Below are 21083 nucleotides of genomic sequence, written 5' to 3'. Positions count from 1 at the left end.
ATCAAAACTCTGTTACTCTAAAATAAAAATACTAATATATATACTCTATATACCAAAAAAATATAGTCAAATATCAAATGACTCATACAACTACCTATATCACCGATGAATGGTACAATTGACAACTTAGACGATAGGGTGGTTGATTAGAAGACAAATCTGTTAAGGTAGTCAACACTGACCATTACTATCTCCACGTATGCGAGCATGGTTCAAATTACATTTATTTATTCGATACGATGAAAATATATATCATTTTATATTTTTTATTTATTTCAAACTTTTAAGCTTTAGAAATTAAAAAACATTTTTTATTTTTATTTTTTTACGTAAATAGCACAAATATTAAATCAAATGTGTTTTTTACTCTATAGGGAACTTATTTAAACAGTAAAATGTGTGTATAGTTTTTACAATTTTATGAATTGTTTACAAGGTTACTTCGTATCGTATATAGTATTGATTGTTTACATAGTATATATGTATATATATAATAGTTCGTCGACCTCAAGCTTGAATTGTATTACTAACTGAACATAAAATGTAGACGCGCGGCTTCTCTCGGCGGCAGAGATATTCATCTTTCTGAATCAATTCGAGGTGTTTATAATAAGATTTTATAACTGCATCGATTATTTCTCAGTTGCTGATTGATATCCCGGGATGTCCCGGGACATGAATAGTGCCCGAGATGTCCTGGTGACCCGGGTCTCAGAGCCGAGATATGGATAGTGCCAGGAATGGATTGCTCCTGAGTCAATAAGGTGACAACCTGAAGGCAGATCCAAGTCTCTGGATGGTTGGGACATTGAGAGTGACTTGACAGGAAGTGTATAAGAAGAGGCCAGTCAAGAGGCCGGGCCATCGGAGCAGCTGAGATATAATTTCCCGGGCTATTGGATGCCCGAGCCCTCTTGTAATTTTCTGAGAGGCATTCTGCCCAAGCCACTTCGATATAAATGCTGCATTTAATGACGTCGACTACGTAGGGTGTGCAAAGCCGACCTATCTCTGACAATAATATAAATGGTTGACAGAATTAAGTGGGCTGGATGTGGCTAATATACGATTTGACATGTCAGAATATAGGGTATAATCAGCCGTCCTACTATAATTAATGATCAGCACAAAGAACGAGATCATCATTACATCCTCTACTATAAATACCGGGTTTTATATTTGCATTTACTATCTATTGACACATTAAATACTCTTATTTATTGTTCATTTACTCTCCACTCCCTACACCAATTACACAGCCATCACTTGGTTACATTGGTTTTCTTGCTTGAGTTCCCTACTGACTTAAGCATCGGAGTGGTCACGCCGGATACCCCTCCGACGTCCATTCACGTGGTTACTTTCTTGTTTACAGATCTCTCAAGCCAAGCAAGGGAGGAGAAAAGTTTTTAGTCTAGACGTCCAACTCATATTTCCCTCGATATATTGATAACAAACCCGGTAGAGTACCCGACCCAACTCACCCCTTTCACCCGGTTTACATCACTGATATCTCAAAGTGTGAGTGGTGTTACGATTGCCAAATTTGGACTGATCACTGTCCATGATCGATTTGCCTATATCCTTTTCGGTTGCGTTACAATTTTGATTTGCAAGTTTTTAACAGTATGTCTGGACTTTGACAGATTTGTGTGGCGGGTTTCGAACTTCTGTGTTTAGTCCAATTATGTTTTGCAACTTCAATACAAATTTAGATGGGCTCTTTACTTGCAACTCGATCGAACTTTCTAGATCTATAGTATAAGAGACGCATCTGAGATTGACCAAGTATACCGGGCAGCGCCAAACTTGTAGTTTTAGAACATATCAAGATTTTCTCTTCTGAGCAGGATGTGTGCCACTTTATTTGCCATGTCCTCGGCTGGTTCCATCCCCTGGTTCGAACCTTAAAGCTAACTCAGCTTCCATGAATTTCTTTTCTCAATGTAAATTTCATTGAATTCAGTAAAAACATTTCATGCAACAAAAAAGATACAGCTTGGGATCTCAAACAACAAAAGAAAAATCTCCTTATTGAAGCACCACCTAGTTCCACTTTGAGCTGATTATAATGGTGTGATCCATGTTATCACTATCGGGCTTCTTACGCTATGCACACCATCTTTCCATATGAGAGCTCCAAACTCAGGACCTGATTGTGAAGATTTTGCAGTGAATGTGATCTTGTATGACAATTTCTTTATTTTGCTCGTAAAATTCAGTGTCACGGGCTCAACCCTCACGAGTACGCCTCTAAAAGGAGACACCACAACATGGTAACTGGAAACGGGAGGACCGACGTTCGTGACTGTTCTGTGAAGTGTCAAAACAGTAGTGTTTCCGCTATCAGAAAGTACTGCTGATATCGCGGGGTAGTTCAAATCCCCTGGGCTGGCAAGAGAATGTCTGCAAGTTCTTTTCGAGAATCTCGCAAAAAGCAGCAACTGGGAGGAGGTCAAGCCTTGAGTACAAAGAAAGTCGAAGTATTCTTGGGGTAAAATATCGTAAACCAAGCCGGGATTCAGGGCTTTCATTGGATGTATGTGTCCTGCCCCATGGTCGTATGCTGTGGAAGGCTCATCCGTCGAGGCGTCTTTTAGGGGATTATAGTTATTATCATGAGTATAAGCAGTGGTCATTAGTGCAGATTTGATTGCTGCCTGGCTCCAATCCTGATGCCTCGATTTTAGTAATGCAGCTACTCCACTTACATGAGGGCACGACATTGAAGTGCCAGATAAGATGTTGAATCTTGTTCTTCTAGGGTCGGAAGGGAGACTTGACGGCCCCAAAACTCCGGTCCACGCAGCAAGAATGTTTACTCCTGGTGCCACCATATCAGGTTTTAGCACCTCTAGGGATAGAAGATTCGGTCCTCTGGATGAAAAGGCAGCCACGACAGGAGACGGCCTGATGCCCAACTTGGTACCAAGAAATGCAAGGGTCGCAGTGGCATAGCGGTTTGTTAAAGCATAATGCTTAATCGATTTTCCCGCCATTTCCCCAACTGCCACTGCAGGGAGAAGATGACAATCTGCGATCAATTCCTCTCCGTTTGCCGCAGTATTTGACAAGATCATGCCTATACCTCCAGCATCTTTCACCACTTGACCCTTTTGGACTCGGGGGCTGATGCCGCGGTCACATATCACGATTTTGCCGGCCACAGAGTGAGGATTCAGGGTCCCTTCCAAGCACATTGAGCTTGGTGAAAGATTGCTGGAATTACTCCCATGGTATATGAGAGGATACTGCCTTTCCGAAAAAAGGCTTTTTTGTCCTTTGTAGAGCGATGCTCCAGTGAAAAATTTACCGGACCCAAGCTTAACATTGGCCGGAAAATCTCTATCCATTGTGCTGGCTCCAACTGTTGTAACCCATGGCGACACATTGGTGAGGCTAATCGGATCAGGGCCACCATTTCCAGCCGAACAAGAAACAAAGACTCCCCTCTCCATCGCCCCGAATGCTGCAATCGACAAACTATCACGATAATACGACGAAACGCCGCCACCCAACGAGATTGACAGAACATTGACTCCATCGGCCACAGCTTGATCAACCGCCGACAGAATGTCCGAGCTAAAGCACCCTCCAGTCCAGCAAACTTTGTAGGCTGCAATTCTTGCTCCCGGGGCCATTCCTCTCGCAGTCCCGTAAGCGTAACCCAAAAGATTGGCACCCCGAACTGGAGCTCCCGCAACTGTTGCTGCAGTGTGGGTGCCATGTCCATCTTGATCCCTTGCGGATTTGTACTCCTTTTGATAATTGATTCTGCCTGAAGCAGCCTCATATCCTTTGTAAAACACTCCAGCACCAACTATCTTTTTATTGCAGTTGCTCTTCGTAAATCCACGACCCGTTTCACATGTGCCTTTCCAATGTGCAGGAATTTTTGTCATCCCGGAATCGTTGAAGCTTTGGCTCTCCGGCCATATCCCGGTATCCAAAACACCTACCACGACATCGTGGTCGGATAATACATCGGACCAAATGCCGGTGCTATCTTCGTGTTCGAGCCCAAGGAACACAGGACTTCTGGTGGTGTGTAGCTGGTATACAGCTTCAGGGAACACAGTCATAACTCCATCTTGTTCTTGGAGTTTCTTTACTTCTTCTTCACTAAGCTGAGCAGCGACACCATGAAATGCAGTCTGGTAATTGTAAATTATCCTGTTTTCGAGTTGTAAATTTCCATCACCTGTTTCAGAGGTTCTTGATGCTACTGAATCGATCAATGATGAATACCACTGGTTATGGTCAGTAAATTTTTCTGGTTTTGCCCATTTGTCGATGTAAACTATGTATGTTTTCTTTGTTGACGTTTGGCTGGTGCCGGTACAAGTAACAAGAATGGTAGCCAGACAGCTTGATAGAAGAAGAAAGGCCCTCCATTTCACTGGCATTTTTTGTGGGCGAAAATGTGAGAAATGGATGAAGAAGGGTGCAGTGACAATTAGGGTAAAATGGAAGTGTTCGAAAATATCAAAGTGGGAGGGGCCATTAGGACTGTCCTTTGGCGCAGATAATAAAATTGGTGGTTGCCTCATGAATGATGGTTGTATGGAGTTCGGTGAAAACATTGAAATGTGAGAGGGATGGGATGGGATGGGATAGCTGCTGAATTCAACATACTTTCTTTTATTTTTCTCATAAAGTGGTCTCTCATTATTAATGGCATCTTGCAAACGGGGAAATCAAACATCATGTGAGATTTGACGTCATTCATTAAACAAAAATTTGAAATTAAACAAAAATTTGATGACAAGAATGAAAAGAACAATGAAATCTGATGCGATCCGGGTGAATCATATGAATAGGATCGGAGCAATCCGCCGAATCGGATAAGAGTTGTGCTCAAGGGAAATGAGCAAAAGATATGGCTTCAAACGTAACCTGCAAATAAGAAAATGAACTCGTGAATGGACGTCGGAGGGGTGTCCGAGATAGCCACTCCGATGCTTAAGTCAACAGGTAAAGGATAAAGAAGAAAAACTGTATATGTGAGTGAATATACGTGAATGTTCCAAAGTTCAGAATCTTTCAAATGAAATACATATCTGCTATTTATATGAGGAAATCCTATTATTATCTTGTTTTCAGTGTCAACTTACTATTTGGGGTGATATGGCTGTCCATACCATGTGGTTCTGACAGTAATGATTGTCAAGTATAAGGTGATCCATACTGATGCACTCGAGTGGGGTGCTACTTTCGAGATAACCCGAGTAGAAAGCTTCTCGAGAGTTTGTATGAGATCCCGAGCGGCTGGTAGCCCGGAGAGAAGATGTCTTAGGCATTCATCTGCCCGGTTTCTAACGAACTTCTCCTGTAGGCTTATCTTGAATGAGGCTATCTATATAAAATCACGGGTCATCCATAACCCGGACTCTTACGAGTTAACAAAACCATCCGCCAAGAGTTGGTTTCTGTTGTGTCTTAAAATTATTGATATTGGTGGGTTCCACCACTGGGTGCAGTTTTTTGTTGAGTACATGTAAATGATACTCGTCGTCTGATTAATCGTATTATTACTTCACAAAAAGTATGGAAGAGAGCCAAGTTTTGAGTCGGATTGGAATGAAATCAAACACGAAAAGATAAGATATTTATGGAGACATAATATTTGATTAATATGCAAATGATTTTGTTGGTATGAGATGTGACGGTGGATCACTGGTGACTTTAATGACAAGTGGTCGTGTATATATAATATATAATTGTCAAGACATCACTAATTCCACTAATATTGATGCATAAAAATTTATTGGTGGATGCATCTTTTTATATAAAGATACGTGGTCCCTTTAAATATTTCACAAGATTCTTGGTACGAAAAAAGGAGGGAAAAAAAATCAAAGGTTTTGTGGTGATCGACATGGGGAATGAAGCTGGCAAGGCTCACGAGGCATGATAATCTTGCTCCCCTGTGATTTTTTTATATCGCTAGCTTTGTCCATGGTATTTCAAGTTAAATCGGATGATTGATTATATTCTTGTTGGATTCGACAAAAGGCTAAAAATTTGGGATTTTTTTTTTCAGCAATTGAAGAAATTAAAGAAAAAAAAGGTTTTATTTGTAGGTTTTAGGAAAGGCAATTTGGGGATTGTATTAGTATAATGTGGCATAATATTTGATGCGGTTACTGAAATGGTTTAATAAATGCACACAAATAATGAAGAATCGTTATTAATTCCTCATTTAAAAAAAAATTAATAATGAATCATTAATGCCACTTTATAATTTGATTTCAATTAATGGTGTTAGGGGGTGATCACAGTGCCGTTTGATGGTCGATGCCATTTTACCTTCAAATTGTCACCAAGCCATTGCATGTGGATAGTGCGGTTTTTATATATATAAAAAATTGATCAGCCTAATTAGTGTGCATTTCAACGTAGCTGTACCACACAATTATCATCTACGTCGTATACTAATAATAAATCAATTATTATTTGAGTTTTTTGACTTTTTACTTTTCTTTTCAAAATTTTTGAGGGCCCATTATTGGTCGGGACAGATTGTATATTCAGCATCTATGTCAGTCTTTTTTTCTTTTGGTATAATTCGATGACTAATAAAGCTTGTGAAAGTAGCAGTGATATGCTAAATGTTACACATACACCATTAAGTTACATGCAAAAGTTGCTTAAATAATTAATAGTTTGTGCGTTTAAAAGTAAATGCACTACTTGCTTTTTATTTGTTACCTATAGTCCGTAAACTAGGATGGTAGGATTTATTCCACCAAGAAGCGGCCTATTTTCTCTATCAGATAAATGATTAAATGATGTTGCTAAAATAATAGGTCTCATCCATTGAACTCCCCCTTCTGAGACGGGGAAAGTGGTGAAAATAGCATATATGCCCTTCAAGAAACCTTGATCTGCACTATCCTCCCTTCTCAAATCAAAATAATGTCAAACTTCATATGCAAATTTAGCTACAAAATCGCCTCAGCTTTGCAAGAATACCTTTCTAACTTCATCTCATTGCTTAATACCATAAGTAAACTGTTTAGGACTTCCATTTGTATCCCTGGTGATCCTTTGACAGAGAATTCATAGACAATACCATCAACTTCAATCATGCTGCATCCAGGAACCGTCTTCCGTACTTCTTGTTCCTTCATCAAACTCCTTATTCTCTTCAAATCATCAAATCTACCAGCCCTGGAATACACATCACACAAATTCTCATAAAAGGCGTGGTTTTCGGGTTCCAACTCAATCAAGTGTCGAGAAACTACTTCTCCCAACTTCATATTTCCATGCAGTTGGCATCCTCCAAGAAGTGCACCCCAAACAAAAACATCTGGCTTCTTTGGCATGCTTCTAATAATCTCTTCCGCCTCAGAAAACAGCCCGGCTCGGCCAAGAATACCAACCATGCAAGCATAGTGTTGGACCTCTGGCTCAATACAATAATCTTCCCTCATCACATCAAAACACAGGCGACCTTTATCTACTAGCCCAGAGTGAGCACATGCAGTTAACAATGCAACAAATGTTACAGCATTAGGTCGAACTCCAATTGCTACCATTTCTTCGAAAATTGCGAAAGCCTCATTCTCATACCCATGAAGTGCTAATGTAGATATCATGGCCGTACACGCCAAAACATCCCTCTTCGGCATTGCCTTGAAAACATCAAAGGCTCTTTCAATGCATCCACATTTGCCATACATGTCCACCAAAGCCGTCCCAATTACCATATCACATTCAATACCACTTCTTTCCAAATAACCATGCAGCCACCTCCCATGATCTATGGCACCAAGAGAAGCACAGGCCGAAAGCAAACTTGTCACTGTAATTCTATCAGGCAAAACCAAATCTTTATCGTCTTCCAAAACTTGCATTTGGTGAAAAATTTCCAACGCCTCCTTCGCTCTTCCTCCTTGAACCAAACCTGTGATCATAGAATTCCAAGTAATGATGTTTTTCCTGTCCATCTGTCTAAACAAAACCAACGCTTTGTCAAGTTCACCACCTCTCAAAAACCCAACAATAATCGTGTTCCATGAAACCACATCCCTGTTAGACATTTCATCAAACACCCTTCCTGCATCCTCTAAAACCCCACATTCTGCGTACAGATTCATCAAAGAGTTTTGCGCATAAACATCAGAGCCACACCCAAACTTCACGACGTGCGCATGAATGCTTCGGCCAATTGTTACATCAACCCTTTTCTCACATTCCTTCAGCACAAAAGGGAACGTAATACAATCAGGCAATAAATTATCGTGCAGCACCGCTTTATACAGAATCAAGGATTCACACCATAAAGGGTCCTTTATTTTCACCGAATTCGCTCTGATAATCGCATTATACATAAAAAGACTCGGTTTTGGCACGAGATTGAAGATTTTATTAGCATAGTGTAGAGAGTGTGGTTCGTTGGAGACGGTGCAGAGGAAGAAGAGGAGGCGAGAGACGAGGAAAGATCGATCGATTGGAGATAAATTCGGCGATGTTACGATCTGGGAATGGATTTGACTGATTTCCTTGATGGTCTTGCTGTAGTGTAATAAGCGTGCAAGAATGTTCTTGAGATTCAGCAGTTGGGATTCAATCATTTGGCGCCAATCATTTTGTGGCGGTTTACTTTAATTAAGAGAGCTGAGAGGCCAAACTTGAGTAAAATCATGTTCAACTTTTTTTTTTTTTTTTTTAACCATCGGATATTACTTGTGCAGGTTGGTTTCAACTTCACCTGGTAGTTTGTATAGATCATTTTATGTTAATTTAAGTGGACAATAACACTTATCCCGATGCTCCAAATTTGGTCGAAAGTCATCAAGCCACGACCCTACCTTTTGAGGAAGTACCAATGGGTTGATTGATCATGCAAAGATATCACATCATATTTTCACACGGTCGACCCTTAACCAGTAACACTAGCGCCTGAAAGTTCTACCAACAAAGTTAAAGATCTGTGGCAAAATTTAGAAATTTTTTATGGTAATAAATGGTCTTGCCAATCTGATAGTGTTAGTTTCTTATCACGGTTGGAAAATGATCGAGTCTTTGAATTCTTGGCCGGTTTGAATAGAAATCTGGATGAAGTCGGGGTCAAAATTCTTGGAAAAGTTCCACTGCCATCTATTCACGCTGTATTTGCTGAAACAAGGCGTGAAGGAAGGACATGATGAGCGAGAAGGGTCCACATCAACCTGAAAGTCGTGCATTAATTTCAAAAAACAGTAGAATACTTCTCAGCTGAAAGGCCGGCAGAAAAAGAAGGGAGAAAGAGTGTGGTGTGAACATATGCGACATACAATAGAAACTTACTGGGAGTTACATGGAAAACCACCTTATTCAAAGCCAAGGTCATTCAACCAATCAAACCGTGATCAGAAGGCGTACACGGCAAACACCGAGGGAATCCAGTGAGAGTGAAACCTCAGGAAGGAACAACCCCCTCTTTCACTCAGGAACAATTGTATAGCCTTTCTCAGTCCACACAGAAGGCGACCAACTATGCTAATTAACGAAACGATAAATGGAAAAATACAGCCCTAAATCTGTTCCGATTAAACGACTTGATCCAACAATAAAACGCCNACAAAATACGACCCATGAGACCGTCTCACACAAGTTTTTGCCTTTTTTTGTCAGGTGATTTTTATTTTTACTTGTAAATGTTTAATTTTTTTATAATATATATGCGATGTGTGTATAAAATAATAACTAATATGTATATAAATCATAAAAGTTTATTATATTTTAGAATTATTAGATAAAGATAATGAAATTATATTAAATATATAATTTATATGGATAATAATCATCATATAAATTATCTCTACAGAATCCAATCTTCGAGTTTATCCGACGCACCGAAACAATTTGTAAACTATCACACAAGAAATTTCAAAACCATCCCCTCTCTGTGGTGCATTATTTTGTCATCGTCTCTCGTTTGTATTACATGATTCTGATAGACAAAATTAAGTTACTCGTTATATTGAATTCACCCTCGCGATGGTTTTACTTTTAATGTTGAGATATGTTTATTTTGATAAATGAATATAATTAAATATCTTATTATACGCTCTTGTATCATGGCAGCGGCCACCACCGTACAGAGAAGGGCCAAACTCAAACTTTTGTCTCAAATTTTGCAAAGCAGGTACTTGTGCATTTTCAGGCTGGCCACCATAATAAAATTCTAAAAAGATGAGCCGCGATTGATAAAATATAAATAAAATACGTGACAACTGGATCTTTTGGGCAATGAAATTATAATATTATTAACAGAAACCTGATCTGAGTGACACACCTACAAAATAAATTAAATAATCAGGCTTGATGGATCAAAAATTTTACTGACGTGAATAAATTGGCGTCTTTGAATTACAGGTCTTCCTTTTCTTTTATGACATATGATCCATTCCTGCGTGTGTTATATAATTATTATTTTGTAACTTCGTACAGTACAAATCTTGCAAAAACTGAGACACCTGATGTATGCCCATCAGAATATTTTCATGTGGAAACGTGGTTTTAACCCGTGGAATGTACAAAAATTACATCACAATATGCAGATCAGGGATTAGAATGAAGACCATCCTCACAGATCTGGAACAGGATTAAAAGTACAGAATCCGTTGATGTAACACGATCGATCGAATTTAAATCGAATGCCGAATTTGAAAGCACTATAAAAATACTTCAAAAAGTTAACAAGAACATTGGGAAATTAAGAATCCATTACAGTTCAGAAACATGGATTTAGCATGCATCTCCCTTTCAAACCTCCAAATGTAATTCAGACCAACCAACAGTTCAGTTATGGCAGCTTCAGTCTTTTCTTGATTTGCAAAATACAGAGTTTGCAGCAAAAGAACATTAGTTTTCAGAATTAAATTCTGCTGCTCAAAGCTCCTTTCACTCTGCCATTTGATCATGTTGTGTGCCAATGGTGATAGCCATTTCAATACCTTCTGCAATGCTTCTCGCCACTCGGCAGCAAGAACAGGATCACTAGCCGAAAATCCCATCCCTTTTAGTCTAGCCCTTAACAAAAATCGAATGCTATCAGGCAGCATCGAATAGAGATCATCTCGAGCATCGGCACCTACTAGTTGTGGTGACTTGATCATCTTTTCCATCACTATGATCACGTTTGCATAGTGCAGAGCGAGTGCAGCTGCCCCTAACGTGGTGGATGGTGGTTTCAAAATCATGGAATTGGACCCGAAAAATCCGTGAGCTTCGCGAGTATTTGGTGGGTTTTTTGCTAAAGGTCCAGATACATGCAAAAACGAATTGGAATTTTCGAAAGGGTGTACTAACGCTGAGGCAGAAAGACTAAGAGGTAACGAAGAAGGATTGTACCCATGGCCATGGCCAACTCCAAAAACAAGCTTGATTCTTGCAAGAACAGCGAAAATTGATCTTGCCAGCAATTTAGTAAGAGTGTCAAAGCTTCTGCACCATAAAGATTTTTCCTTTAGGTACTTAACTTCCTGCCTTTGCCACAGAATCTTTTGCCGTAAATCAATGATTTTCTGCTCTTTGATTCCCGCATCATGATCTTTACTGTGCAATGATTTCTTCAACTCATTTTCAAGAAGCAAAAGTTCATCAATTTCTCTAAGCAAAGATGCAGTAATTGTAACAAAACGTTCCATTTCCTTAATCTTGGACGTCAATTCTTTCGAGCCCATAAGCCAGCTGTGAGGATCATGACCCGAGTTTGCAAACTCGTCGAATAAGCGATCGAAACATCTGAGGCTCGAGTCCTGGCACTTCTTACTCACACTCGAGATAGAATTCGCAATAACCCTCAGGTTTTCAACCAGCTCCGCACATACAAGGCCCAATAAGAACACATCGTCGTTCGACACAATTTTACGAACACCTTCAAGCCATATTGATTCACTGCGGAATCTAGCCATACTCTCATCCGACAGACACTCCCATAAATGGAGGATCTTTGACATGAGACCCGCAATCTCAAAGGCCAAAACCCCAACACCAGATTTCTTTATCACGAGTTTGTTTTTCAACGGTGGGGAGACGCGCGCTGAATCAAGGCTATATGAAAGTGTCTTCTTCACCTTGATCAACCATGTTTCAAGAGCCATGAAACCTATCCTGAGCGATACGAAAAACGAAATAAAGAGAGAAAAAAATATTACAATTTGCAGTTCTTCAAATTTGATGATTGATTTTGGAAGAAGAAGCAAAAAAAAAAAATATGTGGATATGAATTTGGAAGGTGCAGAGGAAAAGATAAAATAATGGAGGAGGACTTTGGTGAGGTGCATGCAGTGTAAAGCATCATGGGATGTTTGCAATTAAAAGAAATCTATTAGTCTGCGCGCACACATTATTGTCACCTTCGCTCGGGGAATTATTACACTTAAAATATTCTATTAAATTAATCAATTTTTCAAAATATAAAAAGAGAAAGAAAAGCCATGAGAAAGTCCTTTTATTAAATGAATTATGAGTTCACATTTATAAAAATAGCATTGACAGAAGACCACATTCATGCTAATGCAATTTCAAGAAATGGGAAATTTTGTCTGATTATTATGTTTATGCTCGAATCTGTGTGCAAACTTAATTATTTAAGACAAAAACTTGTGTGAGACGGTTTCACGGGTCGTATTTTGTGAGATAGATTTCTTATTTAGGTCATCTATGAAAAAGTATTACTTTTTATTTATGCTAAGATTGTTATTTTTTATTGTAAATATCGGTAGGGTTGACCCGTCTCACAAATAAAGATTCGTGATACCGTCCCACAAGCAACCTACGCATTATTTTATCATATTAGATAGATAGATAGATTGATTGATGCATTAAATTATTTAGTTGAATAAGTTATCCTGATAATTAGTCAATTTTTAAAAGTATGGTGGTATTTTGATGCATGCATTGTATTCATTTACATCTAATATTTATATAGAGAAATACTTTATAAATATTAAATCAACACGACATAATGATCTAATAATAAAGAAAAAGCATAGTTAGTGTTTTACTTATTTTTTTGGTGAAATATATATATATGTATATATTTTTAAAAAAGAAAAGTTAGTGTTGATAATAAATAAGAGACATGTTTTGAGCTCAGGAGAGTGTTTATTTAGGCATTAATTGCGAGAAAAAAGCGGAAACATTGGGACCTGGGTACACGACTTTCTTTTAATTGAAAGTTTCTGTATATTTTCGCTTTTCTTTGCATGTAACTTAGGAAATATACGATAATAAAAAAAATTAGGAAATGTATTTTGTTGAAATAAATTTGGATATTCTAACAAAGATAAAACCGTGGTGGTGGTGTAAATTTAGACTATATTTAAGTATATATATAGATGCAATTATATAATTGATTTAAAATGAAGATTTAATTTTGTATCAAAACTCATGACATATATCATCTACAAAATCTTTTATGAAAAAACTAAATTTTGAGAAATTTCATTTTATATGAACTTATTATATACAAAAATTAGAAGAAGAAATTACTAGTGGAATCCGTCGATCTGAAGGAAAGATGAAATACAAATTTAATGCATCAAAATTGGCCACGTTTTCTCATTAATTTGATGGTCAATTTGAAACCAAATGGCAATCTTCCAAAAGGAAACCACTAAAAAAATACACATGCAATGTTATGCAATTACAAAAATAGTCCAGAAACATCCATCTCGCCGAACCCAATAAAATCGTACCTCTTTCAAAAGAGGACCGAACACATCCATTTACATGTGATTTGTGCTGCATTAAAGGTCAATGACTATTGATGAAGTTTTGGTAAATTGGTTGAGCCGCGTAGGTAATTTATCGGGTTGGGTCGGACTCTTTTCCTGGGAATGCTGGCAACCAGGCAAAGCAATATCGGGTTTAGTGATATGCACACTTGGAGAGCAAATAATGTTAGTGGGACGCCGAAAGCGTTTCCGTCGAAGTCACTTCGACGCTTAAGTTAGTCGAGTATTCACACAAAAGAAAAAAAAATGCTATGTAGTGAATATATGTGAAAAATGTCAAGTGAATATATAATGATCGAACAAACTTGGGTATTTATAGGGGAGAACGTGATGATGACATTATTTTCAGTGATCGATCACTTCTTCATGATTGGACGATTGCTCATGCCCTGTCTTCTGACACTGTTACGACTGACAATACATATTGTCTCTAGTATTGTCACATTACCACTATGTACACTTGATTGACATACTAATGCTTTCGATGCATGATGACCTATATCAGTGGGCCCATAATAGGCACTTGTCCCGAGATGCTCGGGCACTGGTCATGATGTGACATAGAGGAGATTCTGGTCCGTTGAATGCCCATAGACAGGGTCCTTGATCCATTATCTTGGCTTTCTTATCCTGCTCGGGCTACACTAAGAGCCCAAGCTTGTATGAATATATAGTAGTCTGATTGGTTTCACTGGATGTTATATACCTAGAGATGGTTTAAATGAGGTACTATTTCTTTATCCAATCTGATTTTCAACTTTTCTTATCTTAGTCTCCCAGGAGAAGCTCTGAGTTCACAGTCCTTCTTTCTCTGCTTGAGTCATCTAACTCTAACTGAGTCCAAAGATGACCGGAACTCTTTCCGAGATATAAACGATTGACATTACATGAAATAGAAAGAAGACATAAAATTATTTAAAAAAAATTGGTATACCAACGTCTACAAGAATGAGAATAATTCATTATGTTATATTGAGGATTCATTTTGGATTGAAAGATTTGAAATTCCTAATATAAATGCATCATATTTGTTTTTGGGTGTTTTTAAAATTCAACATATATGAATACTATTCCATCCTATTTTGAACATATATATATACTAGAAATAATGCACGTGTGTTGCACGTGAGAAATATATGTTAAAATAGTTAGAATTTGAAATAAAATTAGTTAACTCAACAAAAGACAATGATAATAGTATTGTAAATTTTGAAAATTCGTGTTAATTAGCATATGTAACTAATTTTTTTAAAAAATATTTTTAAAATTTTAAAAAAATATTTGGACTACTAAAATTTTTCTCATATCTTTTTTATAATATTGTTTTCTTTTGTTATTTGTCATATTCTCTCAATAATGCATATATTTTATTATTATAATCTTTTTGTCGATCAATTATATGCAATTTTTTATTTACAATGTTGTTTGATTATTATTCTCTTTCATGTAAATTGACAACAATTTCTACTGGATGCTTTTACTTTCATAGTAACCTTTAATTTATTAAACACTTATACTTGATAACATATAAACTACACATTATTATTAGAGTGAACAAAATTTTGGTTAAATCGAATTAACCGACCGAGCCGAGTCAATTCGAAAATTTGGTTCGGTTATTTCAGAAATTCGATTTTCAAATTAAAAAAAATTGGTTGTATCGGTTAATTCGGTTCGGTTACGATTGTCAAAATTTTGAAATCGGCTAACCGAATTAACCGATATAATAAATACTATTATTTAATAAATTTTTATTATTTATCAATTTTAATATATTTTTTAATTTTTAATTTTAAAATCAGCCCTAATTCTAAAGAAAAATTTGTGATGTGTGTGATTTTATGTTTTTATGCATTTGTATAGATTGTAGTGTTCAAAAAAATTAAATATATAATTAAAGTTAAATCACAAATTTTTTTAAAAAAAACTAATCGGTTAATTCGGTCACCAACCGAATTAACCGATTAGTTTTTTTTAAAAAAATTTTTTATTTAACTTTAATTATATATTTAATTTTTTTAATTGTTTAAATATCTTAACCGGAACATTTGAGAACCCTTATATTGAGAAAAATTCATTGCATTTATAAAGTTTGAACGGTAAATATAACTTTATAGTGTACATTTAATTTAGAAACTGAATTCATTGTATGACAAACACTTCTTTCATTTCTATTTTTTTGTGTATCCCGAAACAATTAATATTTTTGCTCTTTTATCTTCTCCAACTCACTGTAAAAAGTTATAAAAAAATATTTATATCTAGAAAAATATTTTTATTTATTGTTTTTCTTGTCTATATATTTTGTTATATGTGAGCAAATATTATACTTCATTCTCTTAATTGTCATATATCTTTACTATATAATTTGTGTACATTGAAGATGAACAAGTTCATTTTGTAGTTTTTAGTACCTAGACTTAGGTTGATATATTAATATGTGATATACATATATATAAGAATTTTCAAATTCAATTTATTCACAATGATTGTTCATAACAAAGGCCAACTCAAATTAATAAAAATTAGGATTCATAATTATTTTGAATATGATATAAAAATAATACGTGGAAACTTTTTTTGATATTTTAGTTGCAAAAATACAGTGATAAATGCATGTAAGTGCATTATTTAATTGTAGCAATTATAACTTTATTTAAATATCTTATTTCTCACTCAAGGATCAAAATTTGTTTATTTCTTATTTTGATTATCTACAAATCCAATATTTCATTTAAATGTTTTTGTTAATAAAATTTACGTGAGTTTTATTGTATATTTATCCAATTTGAAAGGGATAAATTATAATTCAATATATAATAATATTTGAAAATTGTAGAATGGTTCTAAATTTAAAAATTGAGTAACATGTAAGTTATCAATTCAAAACTAAAAGTTGATTCAACATGTTTCTTCTAGCTTTACAATCAAATAATATATGATCGAGCGTTTGTTGCTTTATCAAAAGCTATAACTGATAGTAACTGTGCAAGTCAAATCTTTAAATCATACAACAGCTCAAGCGCCTACCCATCGTGGACAATTATTGTACCAAACACTCTATCTCCTAATAATTGCATCAATTGCAATAATTGAAAATCAAAATCGCGATCTTGGCTCTGATACCAATTGTACACTCAAGCGTTTACTGTTTTATCAAAATCTATAGATTATGGTAACAGTGCAAATCAAATATTTTAAATAGTACAACAGCTCAAACACAACATTTCAATTACTCTACCCTACATGATCAATTATTGTACCCAACAAATAAGTTTCNCAAATTGAAATTTGAATTAATACATTCATATTCATCATTAAATTTTACTATTTAATTTTAATAGATTTAACATATTTATCCACTAAAAATATTGAAAGAATTGTTTATACAATTTAATAAAAAAGACAAAGTACATCATTTTCTGTTTCCAAATAACGATCGCATTATTATTACGTTACAATGATAAATAAATTATTATTTTTAGTTTATAATCATAGTCTTTATCTCAATAAACACAATTTCGAACGTAGGATATTAAATTTAATATTGACATTAGATAATTATAGTATTAATTCTAACATTCTTTTTTTATTCTTCTCAATACATTACTTTTTATATTTTCAAATATATTAATCTATTTATTATTGTATACAAAATATAATAATTATTTGGTTAATTGATCACATTTAAGATTAGATGTTTAGAAAAAAGTCTAATATATCTTCAAAGACCAATAGATGATGAAAAATTAAGAAAATGTAGAACACTACGGTACGTAAACTTTCGCTTTGTACAGTGACAAAAGATAAGGTGAGACCAAGTGAGATACTTATATATACGAGTCCCGTTCAACTTAGCCCATTATAATATTTTTATTAACCGACTTTGTCCTTCGTTTTTACTTCACTAACTTTGCAGTGTGACTCATTCAAGCATTAACTTTTTATGTTTTTAGTACATAGTGGCCTCCACTCTCTCACCGACTTCAATCTTTAGAAGTCGATATTAGTAGTTTATAGGTAATAGACAATTATTTAATTTTTATTTTCTGTCTTTTGATTAATTGTGTAATTTTTTATGTTCTACCTAATTCATTTTTAGAATTTTTATTGAATTTTTATAATCATGATTATAAGTGGTGCACCTATACAATATAAATTAATATATTTTAAAATGTTAATATTGAAGTGTCGAATAAATGTATTAAATTATTATTTAAGAACTTTTAGAAAAACAATATACATTATAATTCAGATTTAAAGATTAATATATAAATAAAGAATTGCGATTGCGATGAATATCTTATAAAATAAATGGTGTTAGTCCAAAAAGATTAAATATGATTATTGTAAATGAATTTTTCTTAATTAATTAGAAAATTTCCAGCAAATGCGCTGAATTAATTAGAATGTTTTTAATATAGTATGTCGATAAATGTTTTTCCATATGAGTTAGTGATTGAGTCCTTATGAACATTTTAAAAAAATATGTCTTTAGTTATAGTAACGTTGTCTTATAATTTAAAATATTAAATGAAACAAATTATCAAGATAAAAAATTAATTAGGAAATTCAAGAATATGTGATTACTCAATTAGTTTAATTGACACACTCTTTAGTTTGCTGATTTAATATATATTAAATCCGCAATCACTGAGTTTGACAAGAATTCTTATAGAATAAAATACAATTATAATAAATTACTTGATTGTATATGTAATAAAATTTTGTATATTTCATATATGTTTGATTTATTTCATTTATAATGTTGAAATTTTATATATTATGATATAAGATTTGTTATACGTCTTAACATCGATAAATTCACTAAAAATTTATATATTAATTTTCGCTACCATATAATTCTTGTTTCGCCCCAGAATTTTGTGTATTCATTTGTTTGAATTTATTATTCTTCATTTTACCAAGACCCAAATATGTCAAACATGAAAGTGAATATTAATTTAAAGAGATGATAATATTTATATATTGTTATAAACATATTTATCCCTCACAATACTGATAAAACTAACTTAAAAATAATATGTTAACGAACATATTGTCAGGAATCCAAAAATACAACTCAAATGTCAACTTTGACACTCAATTTTGAGTGACTGTCAAAATGTCTCAAAAACCCACAACTTTTGGACAAGATAGTAACATCACAAATTTGAAATCAAACTGATATTTTTCATTTTATATCAAGAATTCATGATTGAAAATTGATAACATTATATATAGATATTTAATATAAACTTGTGCGAGCTCATTCAAGTTCACCTTTAAATGAGTTGACAAAATTTCAACCCAACTCACTTAAATTGTTTGGCGGTGTAGGCCAAACCGCACCGCCAAACCGACAGACCACATAAATTCTAGCAAACTGTCAGATGAGGACATGAAAAAAAATTAATAAGATAACAAAAAAAATTCACAATTCGATAATGAGTTATTTCTAAACTTTAATTAACTCTATTTATATAATGAAAAGATAAATAAAATATCTAAATCATTAGATTAAAAATAACATATTATAATATGTGTATGCATAAAAAAACCAAATACTAATTTACATAATGAAAATATATCATTGGATAAAAATAACATATTATAATGTGAATAGTCATAAAAAATTAAATATTAATAATCACATTTTCAACCGGAAAGGGTATATGGACCAAACCCCATTTTACCTTAGTGTCTATCCATATATGCCAATCACAAGTGGAAGTGACAGAAAATGTAGCAGTACTTAGCATGTGGCATTGGAATAAAATGAGATCATATCTTGACTTAGCAAGGTATTTGAAGAGATGTGAGGCTCAATTTAATGTCGAAATCACCATCAATTTCCCATGGGAATCTTCTTAACTCGCACTCATTGTGCTTCAGACTCTTGGCTTTGATGGAAAGCCATGTAAGGTAAGTGTTCATTACTAGGATCCCACTTCAAAAGGCACTATCTTGAAAGAAATTTGCAACTCCAAAGTCAAAGATGTGCTTTGGTATGAGATATCATCATTTTCTTTCTTCCCTTTTTTAAGTGGAAAATGTATAAGAAAGAACTAATGGATATGAAGATTGGCGCTGGAATCAGAAAAATTACGCGAGTCCGATGATCTAATAATATTTTTTAAGATGAATTATATTTTTTTTAACAAAGAAATATTATATATATATTTTTTTTACTTGAGAGGCGATTTGGATCCACCCTGGGGATGATGATTCATGTGCCTCTGTACATGTCTCACCACAAGTCATGAAGGTTGGTTGTGTTTGCATTATAAGATAACTTGTCCCCCTTATTCAGAATTGGAGTTGGAGATATGTAAAGGTGAGAAGGTGCGTTGAACTCTTTGCTGTCACCTGTTGATTAATTGTCCGCACCTGTCAACATTTTGGTACAAGGTACAATTATTTGGTGATTCGAACGTGAGCAGCAATTCCATTTCAAGATAAAAATGCATTAAATCGGTTCTTTTTTTTATTAAAAATAATAATAATAATAATAATAAAAATTTATCCAATATCCAGAATCAGGACATCATGATATGGAGAAATGACTTAAAAGAGAAAATTGTTTTTTCTTTCATGTTTTTCATTTTGATCATTTACCTCGTTAAATTACATCTTTGTTTTTTTTAAAAAAACTTGACGCTGATGTGACATCAATAAAATATTGTTGTGGTATTAAATTTAGTTGGCATTTGTAATATCATATAATGTTCTTGATTTCTTACCGTGATAATTAAAATGATGTTTCATATAACTAAATGAAAATAAGTATATAATAGCTAAAATGCAAGTATTTTTTTATTTAAAAGATTAGTTGGTCAACTGATTTACTTATAAACTCTTATTTATGTGTGTACATTGTCATCTTCTCAAAACACAAGGAAGCGATTGATCTATCATAATTGAAAAGATTAGATCTTCCAACTATTCACATGGAAACACTCTTCAAATCTTTTCTGTATTTTTCTCGTAATATCTAAGAAAAACTCCATAATGCTGAAAAGCCTTGAATCATGCTATCAATAATTAGAGTAGGTCTCTTGTGAGACGGTCTAATGAATCTTTATATGTGAGACGGGTCAACCCTATCGATATTTACAATAAAATGTAATATTCTTAGCATAAAAAGTAATATTTTTTCATGTATGACCCAAATAAAAGATTTGTCTCACAAAATATGACCCGTGAGACCGTCTCACACAACTTTTTGCTCAATAATTATTTCCGACGCCGAATTGAAAAGAATTTAGCATAAATTCAACTACATGATATACTCATGATTAAGATAGTTTGCAGATTACTATGTTAGTCGACGAGGGGGAAAATGTC

At 34.4% G+C, this 21083-nt stretch overlaps 3 protein-coding genes across 3 annotated transcripts; all 3 read right to left on the bottom strand.

Moving 5' to 3' along the window:
* Positions 1-1923: 1923 nt before the first annotated feature.
* On the bottom strand, positions 1924-4556 carry LOC140989614 (subtilisin-like protease SBT1.3). Its single transcript, XM_073458901.1, has one exon. It carries the CDS (start codon positions 4548-4550, stop codon positions 2067-2069), a length of 2484 nt encoding a protein of 827 aa, XP_073315002.1. The 5' UTR covers positions 4551-4556; the 3' UTR covers positions 1924-2066.
* A 2242-nt stretch (positions 4557-6798) lies between these two features.
* On the bottom strand, positions 6799-8672 carry LOC140989331 (pentatricopeptide repeat-containing protein At5g66520-like). Its single transcript, XM_073458525.1, has one exon. The coding sequence runs from the start codon at positions 8580-8582 to the stop codon at positions 6945-6947; it is 1638 nt and encodes a 545-aa protein (XP_073314626.1). The 5' UTR covers positions 8583-8672; the 3' UTR covers positions 6799-6944.
* Positions 8673-10616: 1944 nt separating this feature from the next.
* LOC140989256 (protein PSK SIMULATOR 1-like) lies at positions 10617-12311 on the bottom strand. Its single transcript, XM_073458423.1, has one exon. The coding sequence runs from the start codon at positions 12279-12281 to the stop codon at positions 10689-10691; it is 1593 nt and encodes a 530-aa protein (XP_073314524.1). The 5' UTR covers positions 12282-12311; the 3' UTR covers positions 10617-10688.
* Positions 12312-21083: the final 8772 nt, after the last annotated feature.

This window comes from Primulina huaijiensis, chromosome 12, assembly GCF_012295235.1.
Source record: "Primulina huaijiensis isolate GDHJ02 chromosome 12, ASM1229523v2, whole genome shotgun sequence".
Lineage (NCBI taxonomy): Eukaryota > Viridiplantae > Streptophyta > Magnoliopsida > Lamiales > Gesneriaceae > Primulina > Primulina huaijiensis.
Note: the sequence above shows the minus strand (reverse complement) of the source record. Positions and strands in the feature narration are given on the sequence as shown.